Source organism: Corvus moneduloides, chromosome 21 (genome assembly GCF_009650955.1).
Source record: "Corvus moneduloides isolate bCorMon1 chromosome 21, bCorMon1.pri, whole genome shotgun sequence".
Lineage (NCBI taxonomy): Eukaryota > Metazoa > Chordata > Aves > Passeriformes > Corvidae > Corvus > Corvus moneduloides.
The window spans coordinates 4,864,432-4,883,429 of record NC_045496.1 but is presented as its reverse complement, the minus strand read 5'-3'; the positions used below and the strand labels follow the sequence as shown (position 1 = coordinate 4,883,429).

Sequence of the window (18,998 nt, the reverse complement as noted above, 5' to 3'; positions counted from 1 at the left end):
AATAGTTAATTTTCCCTTATTTTATTTCTTTATTTTTCCTAAAAGTATTTTTTTCTTAAAATCCAGGCCCTGCTTGAGGGGTTGACAGTGTAAGCAAAAGGGACCCAAGCCATCATCAGGTCTTTCCAAAACAATAACCTGCTAATCCTCCCAGTGACCTTGTGATGTCCTTTATAAACACTTCAGGTAGAATTAAAAAATGAGAGATCACATGGTCTCTGGGGTTTTTCCATTTTATAAATGGTGTGTTACATGGCTTAAAATCCTTTTATGTCACCTCCTCAATATCCTCTACTGTCCATGCAGTGCCTTTGCTTCATCCCCCTTGACTCCAAAGCTGCTGAAGATTTCTGGTCCTGATTCTTTCTATGAATGTTCCTCTGCTTTGAGATTAATTTTAAAATAGGTTCTCCTGGCACCCTGACTGCTGTGCATGTGGGAGGGAGGGATTAGAGGAACACAGCAGCTCTTTCACCATCTGAAAATCCTCTGGTCACGCTGGACTTGCAAAGACTGAGCTGAACCAAGGCAAGGAGGAAATCAGGATGTGTGGCCTAACAAAAACCAGTTTGTTGACTTTTGCTCTGGGTATTCTCACCTGATGTCAGTTCAAGCCAAGAGCCTTCCTTCTCCTATATGTTCCAGGCTGCTTTTGCTAGTTCACTAATTTTTAGTCTTTATTCTTGTAATAACTCAGTATGACATCTCTAACTTGGCTGGGCAGGCAGAGGAACTTGCATATCACTGGCATCAGACCTCAGTATGGACTGGCAATCAATGAGAAATAGGAAAAGTCATGAATTAAACTACAGAGTTGTGGTGTCTTCTATCTAGAACTTCATGGAACAACCCCTGAATCAGGAGAGGCTTAGAGTGGAGCTGCAGAGGACACTTCTTACTCCAGAGGGCTTCTCACCAAGCTGTGTTTTCAGGGACTGTTGTCTGTATTGCAGCACTGCTGCATATCTGGGTATCTGTCAGCTCTCTAGGAATTTGAGGCACTGCATTCCCTAGATCCAGACTGGAGTGCAGCCAGTTACTCAAGGCTGGATGAAAAACTTCCATTTCAGGTGGAAGCACATCTCCCAGCACTGAATAACTGTGGTCTATTTGAGGGTCTCTGAATGATTGATGAAGTCTATCTATAGCTGGTCCAGTTCTATATTCACATTTATTTCTTTGGGATTTGTTTGTAGCTCTCTCAGTAGGAAAGGTTGCTATGATTAAGCTGTTTATACAACTTGTCAATACAGATGGTTTACTCAGCATTTTGAATTAAGGAACAGCTTTGCTGGCCCCCTCATGATGCCAGCACTGTTACTTGTGTGAACATACACTGATGAGAGTCTTCACATTCTTGAACTGGGTCACCACATGGTTGTGTGAGCAGCAGTGCCAGCAAAAGGGAGAAGATGGGAAAGGTGGGACCGAGGCACTCTATGTTTAGCTGGGGTTAACTGGCTGAGGACCCTCACTCTGTGTCAGCAGGATTTCTTCCCAGCTCGTCTCAGTGTTTGTAGCACTTGCCTGCTTCCTGCCCTGCTGCTCCATTGTGCAAGTTTTCAGAGCACTCACAGGTATTTTAGTTTTGTGTTTGTTTGTTTAAATATTTGTGGACATCCTCAAGATCCTCTTCTTTCCCTGAACAGTGAAGTGACTCAGCTGAGCCTGACATCAGAGAAGTGTCTAGCTCACCCTTTGGAGCGTGGTGGGATGGCTTGGAGGGTGCCAGTGGTTGTTATTCCTTGATACTTGGCACTTCTCCCTATTTTCTGTAGACAGAATCAGCTGGAAACCTCAGGCTACATGTAACATACCTGCTCTGGCAATGGCTGTGATTAATGATGGGCAGGTAAAGAGGGAGTGAATAGAAAGGAACTTTTGGGGTTACTGGAGACCAGTAGCACTGATTTCTTCTTTACACCTTCCTTTATCTTTCCACTTTTGCCTGGAAAGGCAGAAAACATACAGAGGTAGTGCACAGTCCCATGTCATTTTCTAAATCTCTATTCAGTTATGACAAGCATGATTAAGCATACCAAAAAACCTCATCCTGAAAGGGCTCAGCTTAATAACTTTTGCCCCTTATGAATTCAGCATCAGTCTTTTGCTTTGTCTTAATGGTGCAACCTAGGGAGAATGTTCCCTAGCTCTTCCAAAAAAATCCAAATTAAAATGCTTCTTTCAATGTGTTTTTATGTTTGGGAATTGGAAAAGAGCATTCAACCTTTGTGAGAGTTCAGCACTTGAACTGCATCCATTTATGCTCACCAGTGCATGAGCAAATTAGAGACCTCTTCCTGCATCCCTGCTCCAGTTCGACCAGGACAGAAGTGTATATATACATTTTACTTTTGTCTTTCCTCATGGTGAAGTAGCTAATTTCTGTCTGAAGTTTCTTCCTGTCGGCCCCAGCCTTCTCAGGAAAAAATATGGTCCTGCCTTTACGTCATAGTCCCAGCAGGATTCTTAAAACTTCTTATATTGTGTCCTGACAACAAAATAAAATGCTGAACTGTTTGGAGGGAACCATTGCTGCAGGCAGTTCTAATTAACTGGAAGCTTTTCCTTTCTGGGAGTATATATTTAATTTCTTACTCTGGGAATAATAAGCAATTAGTGCTATGGAGCACTAGGCACTTACCTGCACATCTGAGGGAGGCTGAGAGTAGATCCTGAGGGTGGATAAATAGTGTAATTCAAATCAAGTGACTGTAGATGGCTTTATATAGTGGGTTTTATGCTTATATGGATGCTTTTTTATTTCTATAGTTATAAAGGGCTTCTACTACTTTATCAAAATAATATGTATTCTCCTGTGGATGAATTAGTGACACCTGGAATTCCTGAACAGAAGGCACTGGCATTTGGGGGTTTGGGTTGGGTTTCTGAGGGTTTTTCCCTTGGTTTAAAAAAAAAATTAGTTTAAAAGAAGAGAAAAAAGCACACTCATTGCAGTGTCAAAATATCTGTACATTGTAAAGGTTTCTGCCCATTGATATTGATAGTGTTCAAAGGCACTTACTGTCTAGGATTAGATCCCTAGAGAAAAATGATCTCTGCAATTGAATTTATCCTATTCTCCTGTTGCTGTGTGCGTGTGTTACTTGAAATTTTCTGCAATTCACTAAATTATGATAATCTTTGGTGAATTCAGTGCTGGAAAAGCTTAGCTGAGAGAGGACAGAAATGATGTGTGGCTGGGAAGGGAACCTTCACCTGCCCTGAAATGGCTGTGGAAATGTTAATACTGCTGTGAGACCTCCTTTGTGTGATCAACTTCAAGGCAAAGGAGTTGAATTGCTACGAGGTTTGATGGACTATTTGTTTATTTGTGCATTATTATTTCCTCTGCGTGGCTTTTAGCCCTTTGCTTTTCAAGTACTTTGGTGATTCCCACACTTGTGGCAGCGGCAAAGCGTGCAGGACACGTCCATAGATCTGTGCCCCAGCCTAAACTCTCCAGCTGGGAGAGAAAATGCAGCACAACCACTTTGCCTGGGTGGGGAGAGCCAGCAGGAGAAAGGAGTTCCAGCTGGTCCCATCACTGGAATTCAACAGCTGATGCACAGAAGGTTTTCCACGTTGGCCCGTGCTCAGGGGCTCAGGACAGGTCAGTGTTCCCGCAGTGGGAATGGCGAGGTGCGGGCATGGATCAGGCGTGTGTTTACAGCCAGCCCTGGATAAACCTCTCCTCCTTCATGTTCCTCCTAATCCCCGCTGGGTCTCATGCGGCAGTGGTTCAGTAATACTTGTTTTCTTTTCTTCTTCTCCCCTTCCACCCCCTCCTCATGTGTAATTTGATCTCCGAGGCCTGCTCTTCTGCTTTGGCAGATTTTTCAGCTCTTGAATGGAAGAAATTAACCACTTAGTTACTGCCAGGACTAACCCCTGTTCACTGGTCTGTTCACTGGTCCCTCTGGCTCTTCCTGCGGATGTGCTTGGACTTACACAAGAAAAGCCCACAAAGTCATCAGCCCTGAGCTCCCCATTTTAACCTCTTCTTTCACCTTTACTTTTTCATCTGCATTTCCTTGCTTTTTCATTTAAAAGAAATACGGAAATGCTCCCACTCAAGATCTGAGTCAGTATTTGGCAAAGATATTTCTCTAAAATTTATTTGCTGATCCTTTCCAAGCATGTATGTTTTCTGATTGTGTCCTGGCTGTCTGTGATCTCTCTTTTCCCTGGGCTGGCAGAAAATACTGAACTTCAGCAGGATCCCTAAACGGATGGAATTCTACCTATTGCACAGGAACTTCCAGTCCCTGCTCACTCTTTTGCAACCTTAATAAACTGCCTGGACAATGGCAGTTCAATCATTATAGTCAGTAGGCATTTATGCAATTTTTGTGTCTTTAAGGCACACTGCTATTTTTTTCAGATCTGAAAAGTGCAAGAAGCTTCTTTTTTTCTCTTTTCTTGCAGATGTTTCAAAAAACATTCAGTGGAAGAGGCCCAAAACTTTTTCAGTGATGTGTGATGAGCCTCTTTGGACTCGAATTTAACCTTGCAGGCTTCCAATGCTAATACTCCAAGCAATTCCCAGCGGAGCTCATGACCCGTCTTGTGTTTTCACATGAGTACAGTGAATACAGATCACCATTGCAGGAATTTAATAGTTTGTGAAGACAGATCACCACTGAAGGAATTTAGTAGTACCTTCTGCCTTGTTACTACCTTAAAAAAATAAGGATTCTGCTCTGTTGCTTGAAAGGAATTTCAAACAGTTGAACATCCCATCTCTGAAATCCCACCACTTCCCAGCCGCCTCCTTCGCTCATGAAAATTGCAAATAACAAACATCTGTTAAATCAAGGAGAAAAACCAACAAATGCACATGTTTTATTGCAAAATCCTTGGCCTTTCTGTTGATGTGTACAGTGGACTTTTTGTAACCTGGCTTTTCTTGGTTTTTTTGAAGTTTCTACTTATGAGAGTGGGACTTCGTAAGTCCAAGTACCAGAAGTGTTTAATATCTCCCTGTACGTGCAGATACCACTCTGTGCTCTTGCAGGGCCTTTCATGCTGTTCTGAACGGTCACCGAAGGAAGAAAAACACTCTTTGCCCTCAGGTGTTAACTTGCCTTTGTTCAAATCCGTGTGTGGGGTTTTTTTATTTTATTTACAATAATACCTATTGTAGAATGGTCAGAGTAGTAGCAAGAGGCTTTTGTTTTTAACATGCTGTTTTAACTAGCTGTTGTAAACATGTCAGCTGGATCTCGAGAAGAGCTTAAACAGGAAGGTAGAACAGCAGTCTGTAAAAATGTTTTGTGTGTGAATTGGAAAAGGAGAGACCAAGGTTTCTACATAAAAAGCTGGAAGAGAGATGCTGGCAGCACTGGTGGAGTGGTTCTGAGTTAGGGCAGTGGTAGAGAAAGGCTGGCATTTACACACATCTCTGGCACAAAGGTTCATCTGGGCAGAGTGGTTTTTCTGGGTGTGCATTCCTAATGCCAGTGGTATTATGGATTCCTAGAGCTCACCAAGTAAGTGGTAGTTGGAGATCCCTCAGTATTGTGGTCACTTGGGCTTTCTCTTGAGGTGCGTGTGGACACACTTGGAGAGTTTTACTGGGCTGATGTAGAGCACATTCTGTGTGAAAACACCAGCAAGGACTTTTCTCACCCTCTGCTCATTACGTGGCAGATATTACAAATAAATCCCAAATGTCATTGCTTTCTTGGGTAGTGCTGTCATAGCCCAGCAAGTGAAGAATTTTGGAGTATCCTGGAAGACTTGTTTTCACTTGTCCTTTGGCGTAGCTACAAGGTGTCTGAACAATCAGTTAAGACTAAGAGGTGACTGACTCAGGAGACAGTTGCTTAAATCTGAGGTGGCTTTTAACTGGCTGGGTGTGGGATGTGCACTCACCTCTAAGCCTGTCAATCTTGGACTCACCTTCTGCTGTGCTTTCTTTGGCAGAAGGAATTTCTCTACCATAACAAAGCTCTCACAACTCAACGTGCTCGACTCACTGAAGTTGTTGCATTCACTGCAAACAGCTCTACAAGACTCCACCAGAGTTTTTGTGCTGCACATGCCAAAAAGGTAGAGTTTCGTAGCCAGGATTTTAAAGCTGCTAGTCCTCTCTATCTGACAACACTATCTTCCCAAGCCTTTGGCACTTCGTGTCTAAGAGTGGATGAAGCTGTTTAATGGTAGAGGATCTGAAAACCCAAAGGAAAACTGGAACCTGTCAGACAAAGCAGGACTAGCCCCCAGGAAAACAGGCAATGTTGCTGTCGGATCAAAGCCCAGCTTTGTTACAGCCTCATCTGTAGCACGTGCTGTGGTCATTCATGGATTTCAACATAGGCTTCTTTGATCATTTGCATATACACATGCACATATTTTTTATCAGGTAATGGTGTGAGGATGTGTTATTCCACTATGTGAAAAATGCCATCAGAAGAGAGCTGTGTAGCATGGGAGCGTTCTGTGGCATGGACCTATTTTTAATCCTAAAGAAAGTGACCTATGAATGCCCCAAATCACATGTAGTCTTACCACTTACTACGAAAAATGCATCTCATAAATTATGTGATTTGACTTTTTTTTTGCTCCAGAGACAAAAGAACTGTTTTACAGCTGACACTGAGTTAGTCTTTATGACCTGTGGGGAAATTCTCAACTGCATTTATAGAAGAGAAAGATAAGGACAGGTAACTTAATTGTAAGCAAAAATTTGCTCTTTTTATGGCATGCTCCTTTACTCCTTTGCTTTAACCACTGGTTTGTGATATTTCTATTTCAAGTGACTTTTTCCATCCCAAATCAGCTGAATGTGCCTATCAAAAAATGCCCAGCCTTTGGGACGTGAAACTCTGTTAACTTTCCATGTTTCAGAAAAGAATTTGAAAACAAAATTAAGCTCAGATTTTAAATGGGTGACGAACACTCAAGCTGTTTTTAATGGTATCGCAACAAAATTCACTCCAGCTGCTAACACGTGGGATCATGCCAAAACTCACTTTCTGTTCATGGAGTCCAGTCCTTTCGCTGCTGCTGTCGTGTGTGTGTGATCATTCTCTTTTGGAAAAAAATCTGTCCTCAAATTCTGGGTAGCATTAAGAACGTAAAGAATAAAATATCTGCCTGCTAGAAGCAGCTCAAACAAAGGCCATTGGCTAAATAGGTTTATGCTCTTGTAGGAGCATGAACAATAAAGGCTAATGGATACTGGATTGCATTAGTGAGAGCAGAGCCAGCAGGTCGAGGGAAGTGATTATTTCCCTCTTTTTGGCTCTTGTGAAGCCACATCTGGAGCTCCTTCCCCTGTAGCAGATGCCGAGACCCTGGAGGGGAGCCTGGCAGGGGCTGGAGCCGGCGGTGCCCCCCGGGTCTGAGGGAGCTGCCTTGGCCTGGTCGGGAGAGAGGGGATGGAAGAGGTCCCAGTGCTTTCATAAGCACCCAACTGGTGGCTAGGAAGACTCTTCTCAGAGGTGCACACAGCAAGAGGAGGAGAAGCAACAATTAAAACTAGCAACAAGGCAAAGCTTGGTAGGAATGAGAGGATAAGAAGTGTTTAACTGCCCAGCAGATTCGGTTAAAGTTTAGCTGCATAGAGCCTGGAAAATCCTGATGTAGAGAGATAGCCTCCCTCTGAGCAGGAGCTGGAACTGGAGACTTTCTGAGCCTTCTCCCAACCAAATTGTTTTGCCATTCTGCAGCAGAGAGCCTGAGTCAAAGGTTTCATCAGTCGCCGTAGTCCAGAAATCTGCACACGTTTCACGACTGATCTTATTCTAAGATGTCTATATGACAAACAAATGTGAGAGGGATTAATAGCTGGCAGCAGTAAGAGTGGCAGATGTTGTGTGACACTACCAATACGGCTTTTATTTCTGTATCACCAGTTAATTTCATGGCATTCAGGAAAGGCAGAGGGTATTTGCTCAAAGTATTTACAGCTCAGTTTGCCATGACACAAAAGAGGAAACGTTGAAGGATGATGTTTGTAGCACAGGGACCACACAAGCGTGCCTGCCTGGAAGCATAAAGGGAATTAATTTGTTTATCTATAGAGGAAGTTATCTCGGATAGCTCTTTGTGTTTAACTCCCCAAGTGGATGTGTTTCTCCTACACTGAGGTTCTTCTGCAAGTGGGTTAATTTAATTTGAGATGAGGCATTCTTCTTCAGGAATAAGAACCCCAGGAGTTCATCACAAATGTAATCCGCATTAATTCTGCTGGCACTCATTGTATTAACCTTAATTATAATGGGTGGGTGGTGTTCATGGGGGGCAGCCTTTGTACTGCCAGGGAATGCTTTGGGGATTCTGTGTTCCTACAGCTGCAGGAGAAGTGGGATAGGGATGGGGATGCTCGTCACGTGGAAAAGAAGTTGTGTGCAAGATGCTTGGTCTGCTCTTAAAACCTCGTTTCATCCCAGTTCCCTAAACATGACACTGGGCTGAAGCACGTGAGGACCGAGATCCTCCGGTGATTTGTGTAACCTTTCTCCTCCAAATCTGTGTTTAACTCCTCCTTTTTTTCTTTCTGTTTTTTTCCCTCCCCTTGCACACAAGTTCCCTGTTAGGCTGGCAAGGAACAAGTCGATAGGTGTTGGTTTCTCTTAAAACTCTGGTGCTTCCATAAAACAGAAATTCTCCAGAAGTGGGGAGAGGGTGGGGAGAACTGTATTGTTGTCTTCCCAATGTCCATGCAGGCTGCCAGCAGTGGGGATGGGATCTGGAGCCTCAGCTCTTTGCTGAACTGTCTGAATTGAGGAAATGTTGAAGTTCTCTACCTGCTTTCTGGTGTATTGAATGGGAATATTCATGTTTTCTGAGAAAAGTGTAAAAGCACTTTGAACATCATGCTGTCATTACTGTTATTTCTTTGCTAGAAATGTGACTTGTGGTATTAAAAAAAAAAAAAAAAAAAAAAGCAAATGCTCTTATTGCAGTTCAATATGGGTTGAGAGATCAAGGATTTTTTTCCCAGCTGTCTTTCATGTTTTCATCCCATGGATCAGAAGACTGAGGCAAAGTGATGCTGTAAAATAATGTTTAAAAAGTCTGAGCAATGTTTGCTGTTTTGGAGGCACAGACCTCAGATGCTGGAAGCATGCAGAGTTTCCCCTAAAGTATTCAATGTTTGAAAACGTTGGAGGGCAAAAGACCATGAGCACTAGTCAGTAACCTTGCCAAAATAAACTGTCAGATGTGAAGGCAAGTTTTCAGGGACAAAAACGAAGATTTGCTGCTCTGTTGACTCTGTGTGTGACACACCAGGGACTCCACATGTCGCGGTGTGGTTTGTGCTGGGATCAGCTTCCCAGGCCGTTTTCCCCAGGCTCTATGTTTTGTGCCCCTAATGAACTCTGCACCCTTGAGCACCTCTTGCTCCAAGTAGCAAAAGCACCCCAAGCTTTGGGAGGTAAAAGAGGATTTTTGAGTGGAAAGAATGCAGTTGTATACATACCCAACATGCTATCTCCTTTAGAGAGAGACAGATGGATGGATAGATGGATAATATATATAACAAAAATGATGGTTGTTTTAAACAGGCACACACAATAATGCCAGAAAACAATCTATAAAAAATGCATAACTAGAGAGCATTAACTGGCGTGTAGTCTTGAGAAACATGCAGGGGAAGGGCACAGTTTGTAGGGGAAAAGAAGAGTTGGTAGTGGGAGAGCGAGAACTTCTGGGCCCGTGTGCCAGAGGAGCAGCGTCCTCCGTGTGTAACCGCGTTAGCCGAAACCTGAATCCCTGTGCCTGTAATTAGCGCAGAGATGCTAAGACAGGATCCCTGGGAAGGAGCTGCATCTCCCCCGCCGTTTTTGAGCCGGGTTACAAATGGGCATCGCTCTCGGGTTGCCTCTCCCCGCTGCAGGCGCGGTGTTTGAACAGCCCCTTAATGGGCTGTGAAATGACGCGCTTTGAAGACTTCGCCGAGCGCCCGCGGTTCCTTGGGCGGCACGGCCGCGCACAAAGCGCCAGCGCGGCGGCGTCGCGCCTCCATCCCGCCTTTTCCGCGCTTTCCCGAACCTGTTGGTTCCCCCCTCGGCCTCCGCGGCGCTGGGAGAGGCGCAGGCAGGAGGAGGTTAAGGAGCGAGGGCGTTGCTGCCTGCCTGATGTCATGGAGGCCGGCGGCGGCTGAGGGGCCCTTTGTTGGCAGCGGAGCCCCAGCAGCGCCCGGCGGCTGCCGCGCACGGCCGGCACCACTGACTCTGCCCAACTTGGTTGGCTTCGCTTTTTCCCTTCTTTCTGCTTTTATTCTTTTTTTCTTTTATTTTTTTTCCCCCCCTCCCTTCCTCTCTCTCCCGCCAAAAGAGTTGGGAAGGAGGGAAGATGGCTGGAGTTAACTCCCCGGGAGAGGAGGTGCGGGGCCCCTGGATTTTCCGCCTCTCGGGCTCGCCCTTGTAATGCTTTGCGGAGCGCTGGATTTCGTCGAATATTCCTGGATATTTTGTTTTAGGCTTCTCCTGGATATGTTTTAGACTTCTCCTGGACTTTTTAGACTTTTACCGGATCTTTTTAGATTTTTTTTTTTTTTTAATTTAGACTTCTAACGGATAATTCCACACAGAAGAAGCTGAAGGAGGGGGGGAAGGGAAACCAGACAGCCGAAGCCAAACTCTAACAAATGAAAATGTTGGAGATTTGCTTGAAATTGGTGGGTTGCAAATCGAAGAAGGGGCTTTCCTCCTCCTCTAGCTGCTACCTGGAAGGTGAGTACCCACAGGGGCCGGGGTTGGGACGTGCTCCCGGGGGCACAACCCGATCACATCACCACCATCCCGGACACGAGTTTTATCCCTCGACTGCAAGTTGGGGCCAGGTTTGGGGGGATGTTTGGAACTGGCCAGGTTCAGGCTGGGCTTTCCCGTGCGGGGGTGAAAAACCGAGCGGTGTCGGCGGCGTGCGGACCCAGGTGCCTTTCATTAATGCAGTTACAGAGGGAGCGCGGCTCTACCATTTATGGTTGTAAAATGTCAAGTGATCTTATTGCCGGGCCCATAAACAAATCCCTATCTTCGGGCCTCAGCTTTATTTTTTTTTTTTTTTCTGGGGGGGGGGGGGGGGGGGGGTGGGGGAATCGTCCTTATTTTGGACGTGAAAAAACCCAACTCCATACTCAAGAAGAAAATTTAGATGAGTCCATCGGTAAAATATTTTCAGCGTGCGTTAATACGTAGTGCCTTGGTCCATTTTGGATATCCCCCTTCTTAGTGTGCTTTCCACAGGCATTTATTTAACCAAATTTTCTTGCATGTTTGCTTTTAAAAAGTGATTTTTGAGTCACACCCGTGGTTACTTGTAGACACTATGATGTTAAACATATGGACTCAGCTGGTTTGGATGGAAAGCCTGGGCGACAGAGGCACCGCGCTGGGCAGGGGGACTTGGGGCTGAGGTCTTGCTTGGCGTGACCTCAGGCAAGATCTTCACCCTGACGTGGCTTCATACCCTGCCTGTGGAACAGCGTTGTGGTCCCTCTGTTCAGCCCCTTTGCAGCATTCCCAGGGCTGTGTCCATCCCACTGGTCCGGGCTCCTTCAACTCCTTTTGTGTTGCTGGATGTTGTTTCAGTAAAAATAATCCTTCTGCCAGGAGGACCGTGCTAACTCATCAAATCAGAGGCACGAAAGGCAGCAGCTGATTTCCAGGGGCCTATCGCAAGTTGCTGTTGCTCGACTCTCAAATACTCAGTGCAGAAACGGCCCTCGGAAATTCAGTAAGTTAGGAATCTCAAAATCTACAAATGGCTGCTCATGGCAAACTCACTTGAAGAAGTTTTGGATCAAGAGTCTGTATTTATTGGATACATTCAGTGACTCTGAGGAATTTTATGTTCTCTAAAATCAAAGAACAGTTTCCAGAGGACTTTTTCTGCTTACTTAAAGTTTCAGAAACCAAATGGTGGGCAGATGCATGAGTAATTTTGATGTTTTTATGTGACTGAATTCTTCTGTGATCTTTTGAGTGTACAAAACCTCTGTCTGTGTCCCCTGCCTCTGGTATTGCTCAGGCTGTGTGTTGAGAAGGAGCTCCAAGCTGTTCTGGGCCTCCTGTCTGTGCTGCTGGATCTTTCAACACAGCCCTGGGAGAACAGGCAGAGCATCTGGGGCCTCATTTCCCTCTGCAGAAATGAATGTTAAAGGATGATGTTACAAGGGTGTTGCCCTGACTCTTTTTGCAAGTTTTCTCTTTTGTGTTCATTACAACCACTCCCCCCCATCCCAATTTGCAATGCAGTTGCATAATAGGATTAGAGCATGGTTTGACTTGGCCGTATAGGCAGTATGAGTTAAGAACGTTGGACACAATTAATATTGTAGTATTTCCACCTTTTGCTTCCCTGAGACTGTGGTTGCATTTTTTTTTTTAATGATGGAATGGGAAATGCACGTTGAAACCACTTTTAAACGATCTCTCAAAGTAGCTCAGTCTCACTTCTCAGCTCAGCATGGGGCAAACCCAAAGGCAGTGTCAGAGTGGGTGTTAAAAGTGTACAAATGTGGCAACTGCAAATTTAATGTGGCAGTCAGGTCATAGACAGCCCAGAACCTCCATAACTGATGGGTGAACTCCTGGAGAGCAGGGTGAGATACTCATCTGAGAAAAAAGAAGTTTAAAAAAGTAGGATTTTCTGTTACTCCTTTCTAAAGCTGAATGTATTCTTGGGCCACTTTCTTATAAATATTACTATGAAGTTGAAATCGTTGTTGAGGACTCCTCCAAAAGAATGGTGGTGGCTTGTCCCAAACTTCTGAATTCCAAAAGCACAAGTGAAATCCATTTGCTTGTGTTGCCCTTAAGAATGTAACAAGTTTTGACATACGGATTTGTTATTTTAAGCTTGGCAGATCATGAGAAGGGGGCAGGGTTCTGTCAAGGGTCAGAAACTCCAGATCATTGCTCCTGGATCCCTGTGAACAGCCTGTGATGGCCAGTTCATTTCCATGCACATCACTCAGCCTCTGTGAAGCTTCTGAAAGAATTAATGAGATGGTGGTGATATCATTGGAGGACTTAACTCTGCTGTTGTTATCTTAATTGTATGGAAAGCTGTAAGTTTCTTTACTATAATAGATCAGGAAACCTTAAACATAATGGCTTAAAGGCTGAAAGGTCCATTAGGTGCTTGGAAAACCAGTTGCAGCCAGGGGAATAGCTGAAATTTTACTTAATTCCTTATTTTTGTATTTATATGTTAACAAAAACAATTCAGTTCTTGATTCTTGATTGATGAATAGCATGGGATGTAGCAAAATCAAGTCTATTTGTTGTATTTTTAAACACACTTTTTGAGACTGCTGTTCTGAGTCTGGATTTGGTGTAAGGCACATGTGTAGGTGTACATGTCCTTTGACCAGGTAATCAGAAATGTGGTTTTTCTTTTCATGGTGGTCCCTTCTGAAAGGCTTTTATGCTCTGTTAGTTTGCAGGAACGAGGGTTGTTGGGAGATGCTCTGTGTGTGGTGTGGAGGGCTGGCAGGTGCTATGGCCCGTAGCGATGTGCTGCTGTGCAAGGGCAGACTGTCTTGCTCCCTGAAAAGGCTGAAATCTTCTCTTAAGTTGATCAAAAATAAGTTCAAACTGCTTCTTACAATGACTGAGTTTTCATATGGGTGTTTGAGCTGGGCATTTCTTTGCCCTCATTTCTATTCCCACTAGTAAATATTATTTTAAAATGTGACAGATCTGAATTTCTCTCATCTGCCTTCTCCTTTCTGCCTTTGCCAAAGTGAATAATTCCTCACCCACTTCACACCAAGAAAGGGTAAAGAGTAGAAGGGAAGAGGCAGAGCGAGTACTGCTGCCAATCTGATCAGGAAAACAGAACGTGTCCATGTCCCAAATAGGGGCTGAAATAGTCTTGCTGCCTTTTTGGGCTTGGCTCTATCACTGAAAGGCAAAAGCTTTGTTTAAAACCTGTCAGTGTTCTCTGTGAAGTTTAAAAAAAAAACATTTTGGGTACACTAGTAAAGTCCTTTTGTTTTCTCACTGAAAAGACTCCTGTCCTGCCAGCTGTCAGACTGGCTTTCCTTTTTTTTTAATTTATTTTTTTTAGCATGTCTTCTTACAGCTAGAGTACACAAGCCTGGGGAGGAGCAGCAACCTGTAGCCATTTCCCTGTTCCTGGAGAGGGATTTTTGTAATGCATTTGGGCACATATTAAGCCAGACCTAAATCAGCAGCACAGCAACTCATCTGCCCCAGTGTCACTGGGATCAGCAGGCAGGGCTTTGGTCACCCTGTTAGGGAGAAAAAATGCATAAACCTGGAGTTGCTGCCTCCCTTCTGTTTGTTTCCTCTCTTCCTTGACTGTTTTCTGCTCCTCACCTCATGGCCTCTCATCTACCACCACTCAGTAGAATTCTTGCTATTATACACATTTTTGGCTTCGTAGTGGCTTCTTAGTTCTGTGCTTGTTCCAGTGTTTTTTATTTGTTCCATCGTTACTAAAAAATCTGGCTGATGGTGCTTGCTATGGTTTCCCATGGGATGTGGTTAGGAAAGGATTATCATTTCACAGGAAAAGTTGTAACTGTTTTCAGACCTAAAACAGATCATCCGCAGTCATGTCAGTCTTCCCTGAGCAGTCTGTGGGGCTGCTTTGTAAAAGAAGGGAATATAATAGTAAATCTTGATGATTCTTGCTTGGTGCTTTCCCTGCCCAGGGCTCAGGATTGGGCACACTTCCCTACTTCTGCTGCTTTAGTAAGGAAACAAAACCAAAAGCTATAAAAGTGAAGTTGTCAGAAATACTGACGTGTCACTGAAGTTCACTTGAATCTGATTACTCTTCTCCCTTCCTCTCCCAGAGGTTATTGTCTAAGGTCAGGCAGAACTTAGTGGCAGATCTAGGAAGAAAGTTCAAATTTCTGCCATTCCATCCATCCATCTACAACTGTGATTAGCTGGCTGGAGAAAGTGGAGAAACACTAAGGGGTTATAAATGGAACAAACTCAGTGAATAAGCTCAGGTAGAGCTTGCAGGTCTGTGTAAGAGTGAACTTGCAGAAAAATCCAACAAAACAACCTGCAAACAAGCCAACAAAACAAAAAACAACAGTAAAACCTCTGAGATGATGGAATCATCATTTGGAGGAGTGGGAGATGCCACATCACCAGGGGTGCTCAGACAAGATTCAACACTGCAGTTGGCTGTGAGGGTCTGTTTGAGCCTGGACAATCCAGCAGGAGCCATGGGTGCCCTTGCTCTCTCACGCTGGCATTCAGCAGTCTTGGTGTTTGGTACTTGGAACACTGGAAATTCCTGGTGTCCATGTGGAGGGAGCACAGCCTGTCTGCAGGAGGAAGGTGCCTCGCCTGCAGGAGGGGAAAAAGGGCAGCACAGCTGGGGAGACTGGCCCAACTCAGGGGAATGGGGTTGGTTGGAAGAGGCTGGATCAGTTTCTGCACTATTTAATCGCTATATATAAATACTCAATGTTTAAAAAGTGGTTTTTATCCTCATGCTGGCTCTAAGAAGGTGGACTTTACAAGTGTCAGCCAATAGCAGGAAAACCAGCAATTGCCATTGTTGCAGAAGGGTCTGTGGCCTGGGCTGTGCAGTGGGTGATGGGAGAGGCTGAGCCTGATCTCACAAAAGGGATGGATCTGAAATAAATCACAAAACCTTGCTTCTTTTGGAAAGATCTGGTTTACAGGTTCTTTAATTTTATTTTTAAATCCATATTCCATCAGTCATAGGGAATCTGTGAGGGCCACTAAGGAAAAATACTGGAACAGAGAGGCAGCTGCTCCATCATATGTGCTCAGAGTCAGGAACATTTGGAAGTATTAAATCTGCATTGCTATTTGCCATTTATCATAATTTCTTCTGGGGGAAAAGAATAGTAGAGGGACTGTAGAGGAAGGAGAAGGCTTAGGTGGCATGTGCTGTGCTTCCAAAGAGATTACTGGATGTGTTCTGCACTCCCTTGCTCTACAAACCTTGTGGAAAAAATGCCAGCAGAGTTTGTAAGCCCACAGGATGTTTGTTTTGTAGGGAGACAGGAGGTCTCGTCAATTCCCTCGGGACTGCCTCACAGTCAGCTATGGAGTAGCCGAGTGTAATTCTGTACTCCTGCCTGTTTTCCAACCCTTCCCGTATGTTGTGAAGGAAATCTGCTTGCGTTGATCTAGACCAGAATTGTTCATATCTGAGAACTTCTCGCACAGCTCCTAACAATGATTCATGGCTTTGTATGAACAGTAATGAGCAGGAGATAGTTACACTTACGAAACCTTCTAGTGTATAAACATAAATACCTTCCAGTAAAAACTTAATTTGGGGGGGAAATGATGACATTCTTATGGCTAATGCCTCAAAATACAAGCTGCTGTTGTTTTATATCAAATTCCGCACTGCTTTAATTAAGAGTCATCATTTAGTTGGTGTTAGTGGAGAACTGAATTACAGTGCCGCTTTAGGACTCCTATCAGGAACCCAGGTGTCATCCAGAGCACGGCATGATCAGAGTAATAAATTGCAGCCTTGCTGGGTTGCAGCACAAGACAAAGTGGATGTGTGGAAGGAACGACAGCTCAGCGATAACAGATTGAATTACGCTCGCTTCCTGCCCCATCGCCGTGCCAGGATGGCCTCCTGTAGGTACAGCAGCCAGGCTGATTTATTAGGAGGAATCTGGCCCACTGAAGATCTCAGCAGTGCTGTAAAATTGTAGTTAAAACCAGCAGTAGGAGGTGAAGAAGCTGCGTGTTGAAAAAGACCCTCAATATGTAGGAATAGCAATGTCTAATTCCTGCTCTGAAGGACTGGAATGTCTGGGCAGATTTGCTGGAGAATCGCTCAGAGGGATAAACGCTGCTGACAGCCGGCTGTACGTGGCTCCCAGATGGATATGTCCTGTCTGCTTCTCTCGCTTCATGGTTTTGTGTCCTCAGTCTGCTGACAGTCTCCTCTTGGGGCCCAGACCTTTAAAAGTGTGTTTTGTCACGGTCTATCAAGCTTCTGCTACACTTGGGTCACCACAATTCTGCTCTTTCCTTTACGCTCTGCTCCGTGTTGACTCAGGGCCTCGTCCTCCCTTTCTGGACACTCCTCAAGCGTCATTCACCACCTTCCCCACCCCAATTCTTAACTTGGGGTTCCTGCCTTCTGGAAAAACCAGCCCCACTCAGCCCAAGAGTTGTGTTTGGCATCTCCCCATCGTGCTCTCCTGCACGGCACGTTCACACACAGTGTGCACCTCTGTTGGGGTACCTGTGGCTGCACGGGAGGGTCAGACTGGGAGAGACAGAGGGTATAAGCATCCTCTGATTTCACTGGAGGACCGGTGTGGTTTTCCAGCTTAGCAAGTTGTCATTTGTGTATTTAACAGCCCTTGCTCTTGCCGGTCCTTGGTTTTGCAGGTGTTGCCACTGAGTCAGTGTCTGTAGGAATGTCGTCGAGCAAAACCAGCCTTCCCTGACTCCTGTACCGCAGCTCGTGGGTGTTGTTGGCGGCTGGCACGGTGTTGTCTCACAGCTGAATCGAAGCACATACCTTGGCATCCGTGTGTAATGAGTCAGTCCCAGCCTCGCTGCAGCTTGGGCATGAGAGAGGGATTCTTGTGGAGTGCTTGGCTTTGCTCCCACATCCCCATCCCTGTCTGTGCCTGAGCCATCCTCTGCTGGGCTGCAATCACACTGGAGTTGGAGGGGAGCCTTCCTTGGATTTCCTGCCTTCCTGTAGAATCAGTGCCCTGTGTGGGAGTCACTTTCCTTTCTATCGGAGGTTACGGTCCATCCCACGGAGCAGCGAGTGCTGGTTTGTCCTGTATTTGGGGGAGAGCATCACAGCATTGCTCCTTGCTGGGGTTGTGTATCTGCCACTTGCAGCTCTGCTGTCTGTTCGTTCCAGGTGTTCACTGATGGTGTAACTCCTTGGAGTATCTCCAGTCACTGCAGTGCCCTGTGTTTGATAAGGGAGCTTAATGGGCTTGACAGGATCAAAGCGTTTTCATGGTAAAATGATTATAGCTTAATTTCTGAAAGTGGATTTTCTGTTTCTTTTCTCATTGTCACTCTTGAGAGAAACCCAGGCTATTAAAATACATTCTTCTGCAGGACACAGGAAGAGGAAGCCAGGATGAAGGTGCTTCAAAATAACCACCCAACACACTACAACTTTTTCTGATTGTGGAATCATTTAGAAAGTGGAATACTTAACTGCCCTGATTCACTATGGAAATATATCTCCCTACAGTTACAGTTTAGCTAGGAAAACAGCCCCAGCAGTGTCTGTGTTTGCTATTTTGCTCACATTTGTCATATATATTTTCCAAAGAATACAGTAGTACTCACGTACATAAATAACCACCCAGAGAGCCTTTACCAGTAGTCACCTGACCAACACATTGAGGATGCCAGATTGTCTTTGGGTAAATAGTGGCCACCACTACTATTTGCACTTTCACTATCAACGATAATGGATAATATTAGAAAATAATGTGTATTGTTAGGATTTGTAGGGTTGAATTTGGGGGGGTCGGTGGCGGTTTTTTTTTTGGCATTTCCCCATTCGGAACTTTGGACACATCCACACTAAACTTCCATGCCTTTTCTGGTGTCACTTGCATCAGTTCTTCACTGGTTTACTGGCACAGCTTATACTGGATTTCCAGGCCAAACAAACAGTAGCATTAAAACCATATTTTGATGGGATTGCATCTGTATAGCAGCACAGTGCTACTGAGTATTGCAGGTATAAAAAGAGTACTGTGCTCCCAGGTGACCTGACAGTGTAGGAAACACTTGGCATGGGATTTCTCTGTCCAGAGCCCTGTTGGGAGTGGAGGGATTCAGCAGATGGGGGCTGATGCTGTATAATGGAGGGCAGTTTGTGGCACAAGGGGCTGGTGTGACAGTGCCGTGTTTCCTGTCCCCAGAGCCGTGCTGACGCAATGGTTTGTGTGCAACACTGTGACCTCACTCAACAAACTCATCCAGATGGAGAATGACCCTTCAAAATACAAGTTTCACAACTTACTGTCCTGGCTCTGTGCCAGCACAGTCAGGCATGGT

The 18,998-nt window shown here is 44.9% G+C and overlaps 1 protein-coding gene across 3 annotated transcripts in view; it reads left to right on the top strand.

Moving 5' to 3' along the window:
* Positions 1–18,998, top strand: part of ABL1 (ABL proto-oncogene 1, non-receptor tyrosine kinase) — a 78,080-nt gene that overhangs the window by 35,302 nt on the left and 23,780 nt on the right. The window contains exon 1 of one of the 3 annotated variants that reach the window (XM_032130595.1): positions 10,083–10,688. The exons of 1 other annotated variant lie outside the window; for it this stretch is intronic. In XM_032130595.1, coding sequence (XP_031986486.1) covers positions 10,604–10,688 — 85 coding nt within the window. In that variant the 5' untranslated portion in view covers positions 10,083–10,603. Of the gene's footprint in view, positions 1–10,082; positions 10,689–17,893; positions 17,940–18,998 lie in introns of those variants that run through there. One more of the 3 variants, XM_032130596.1, reaches the window with a different exon arrangement.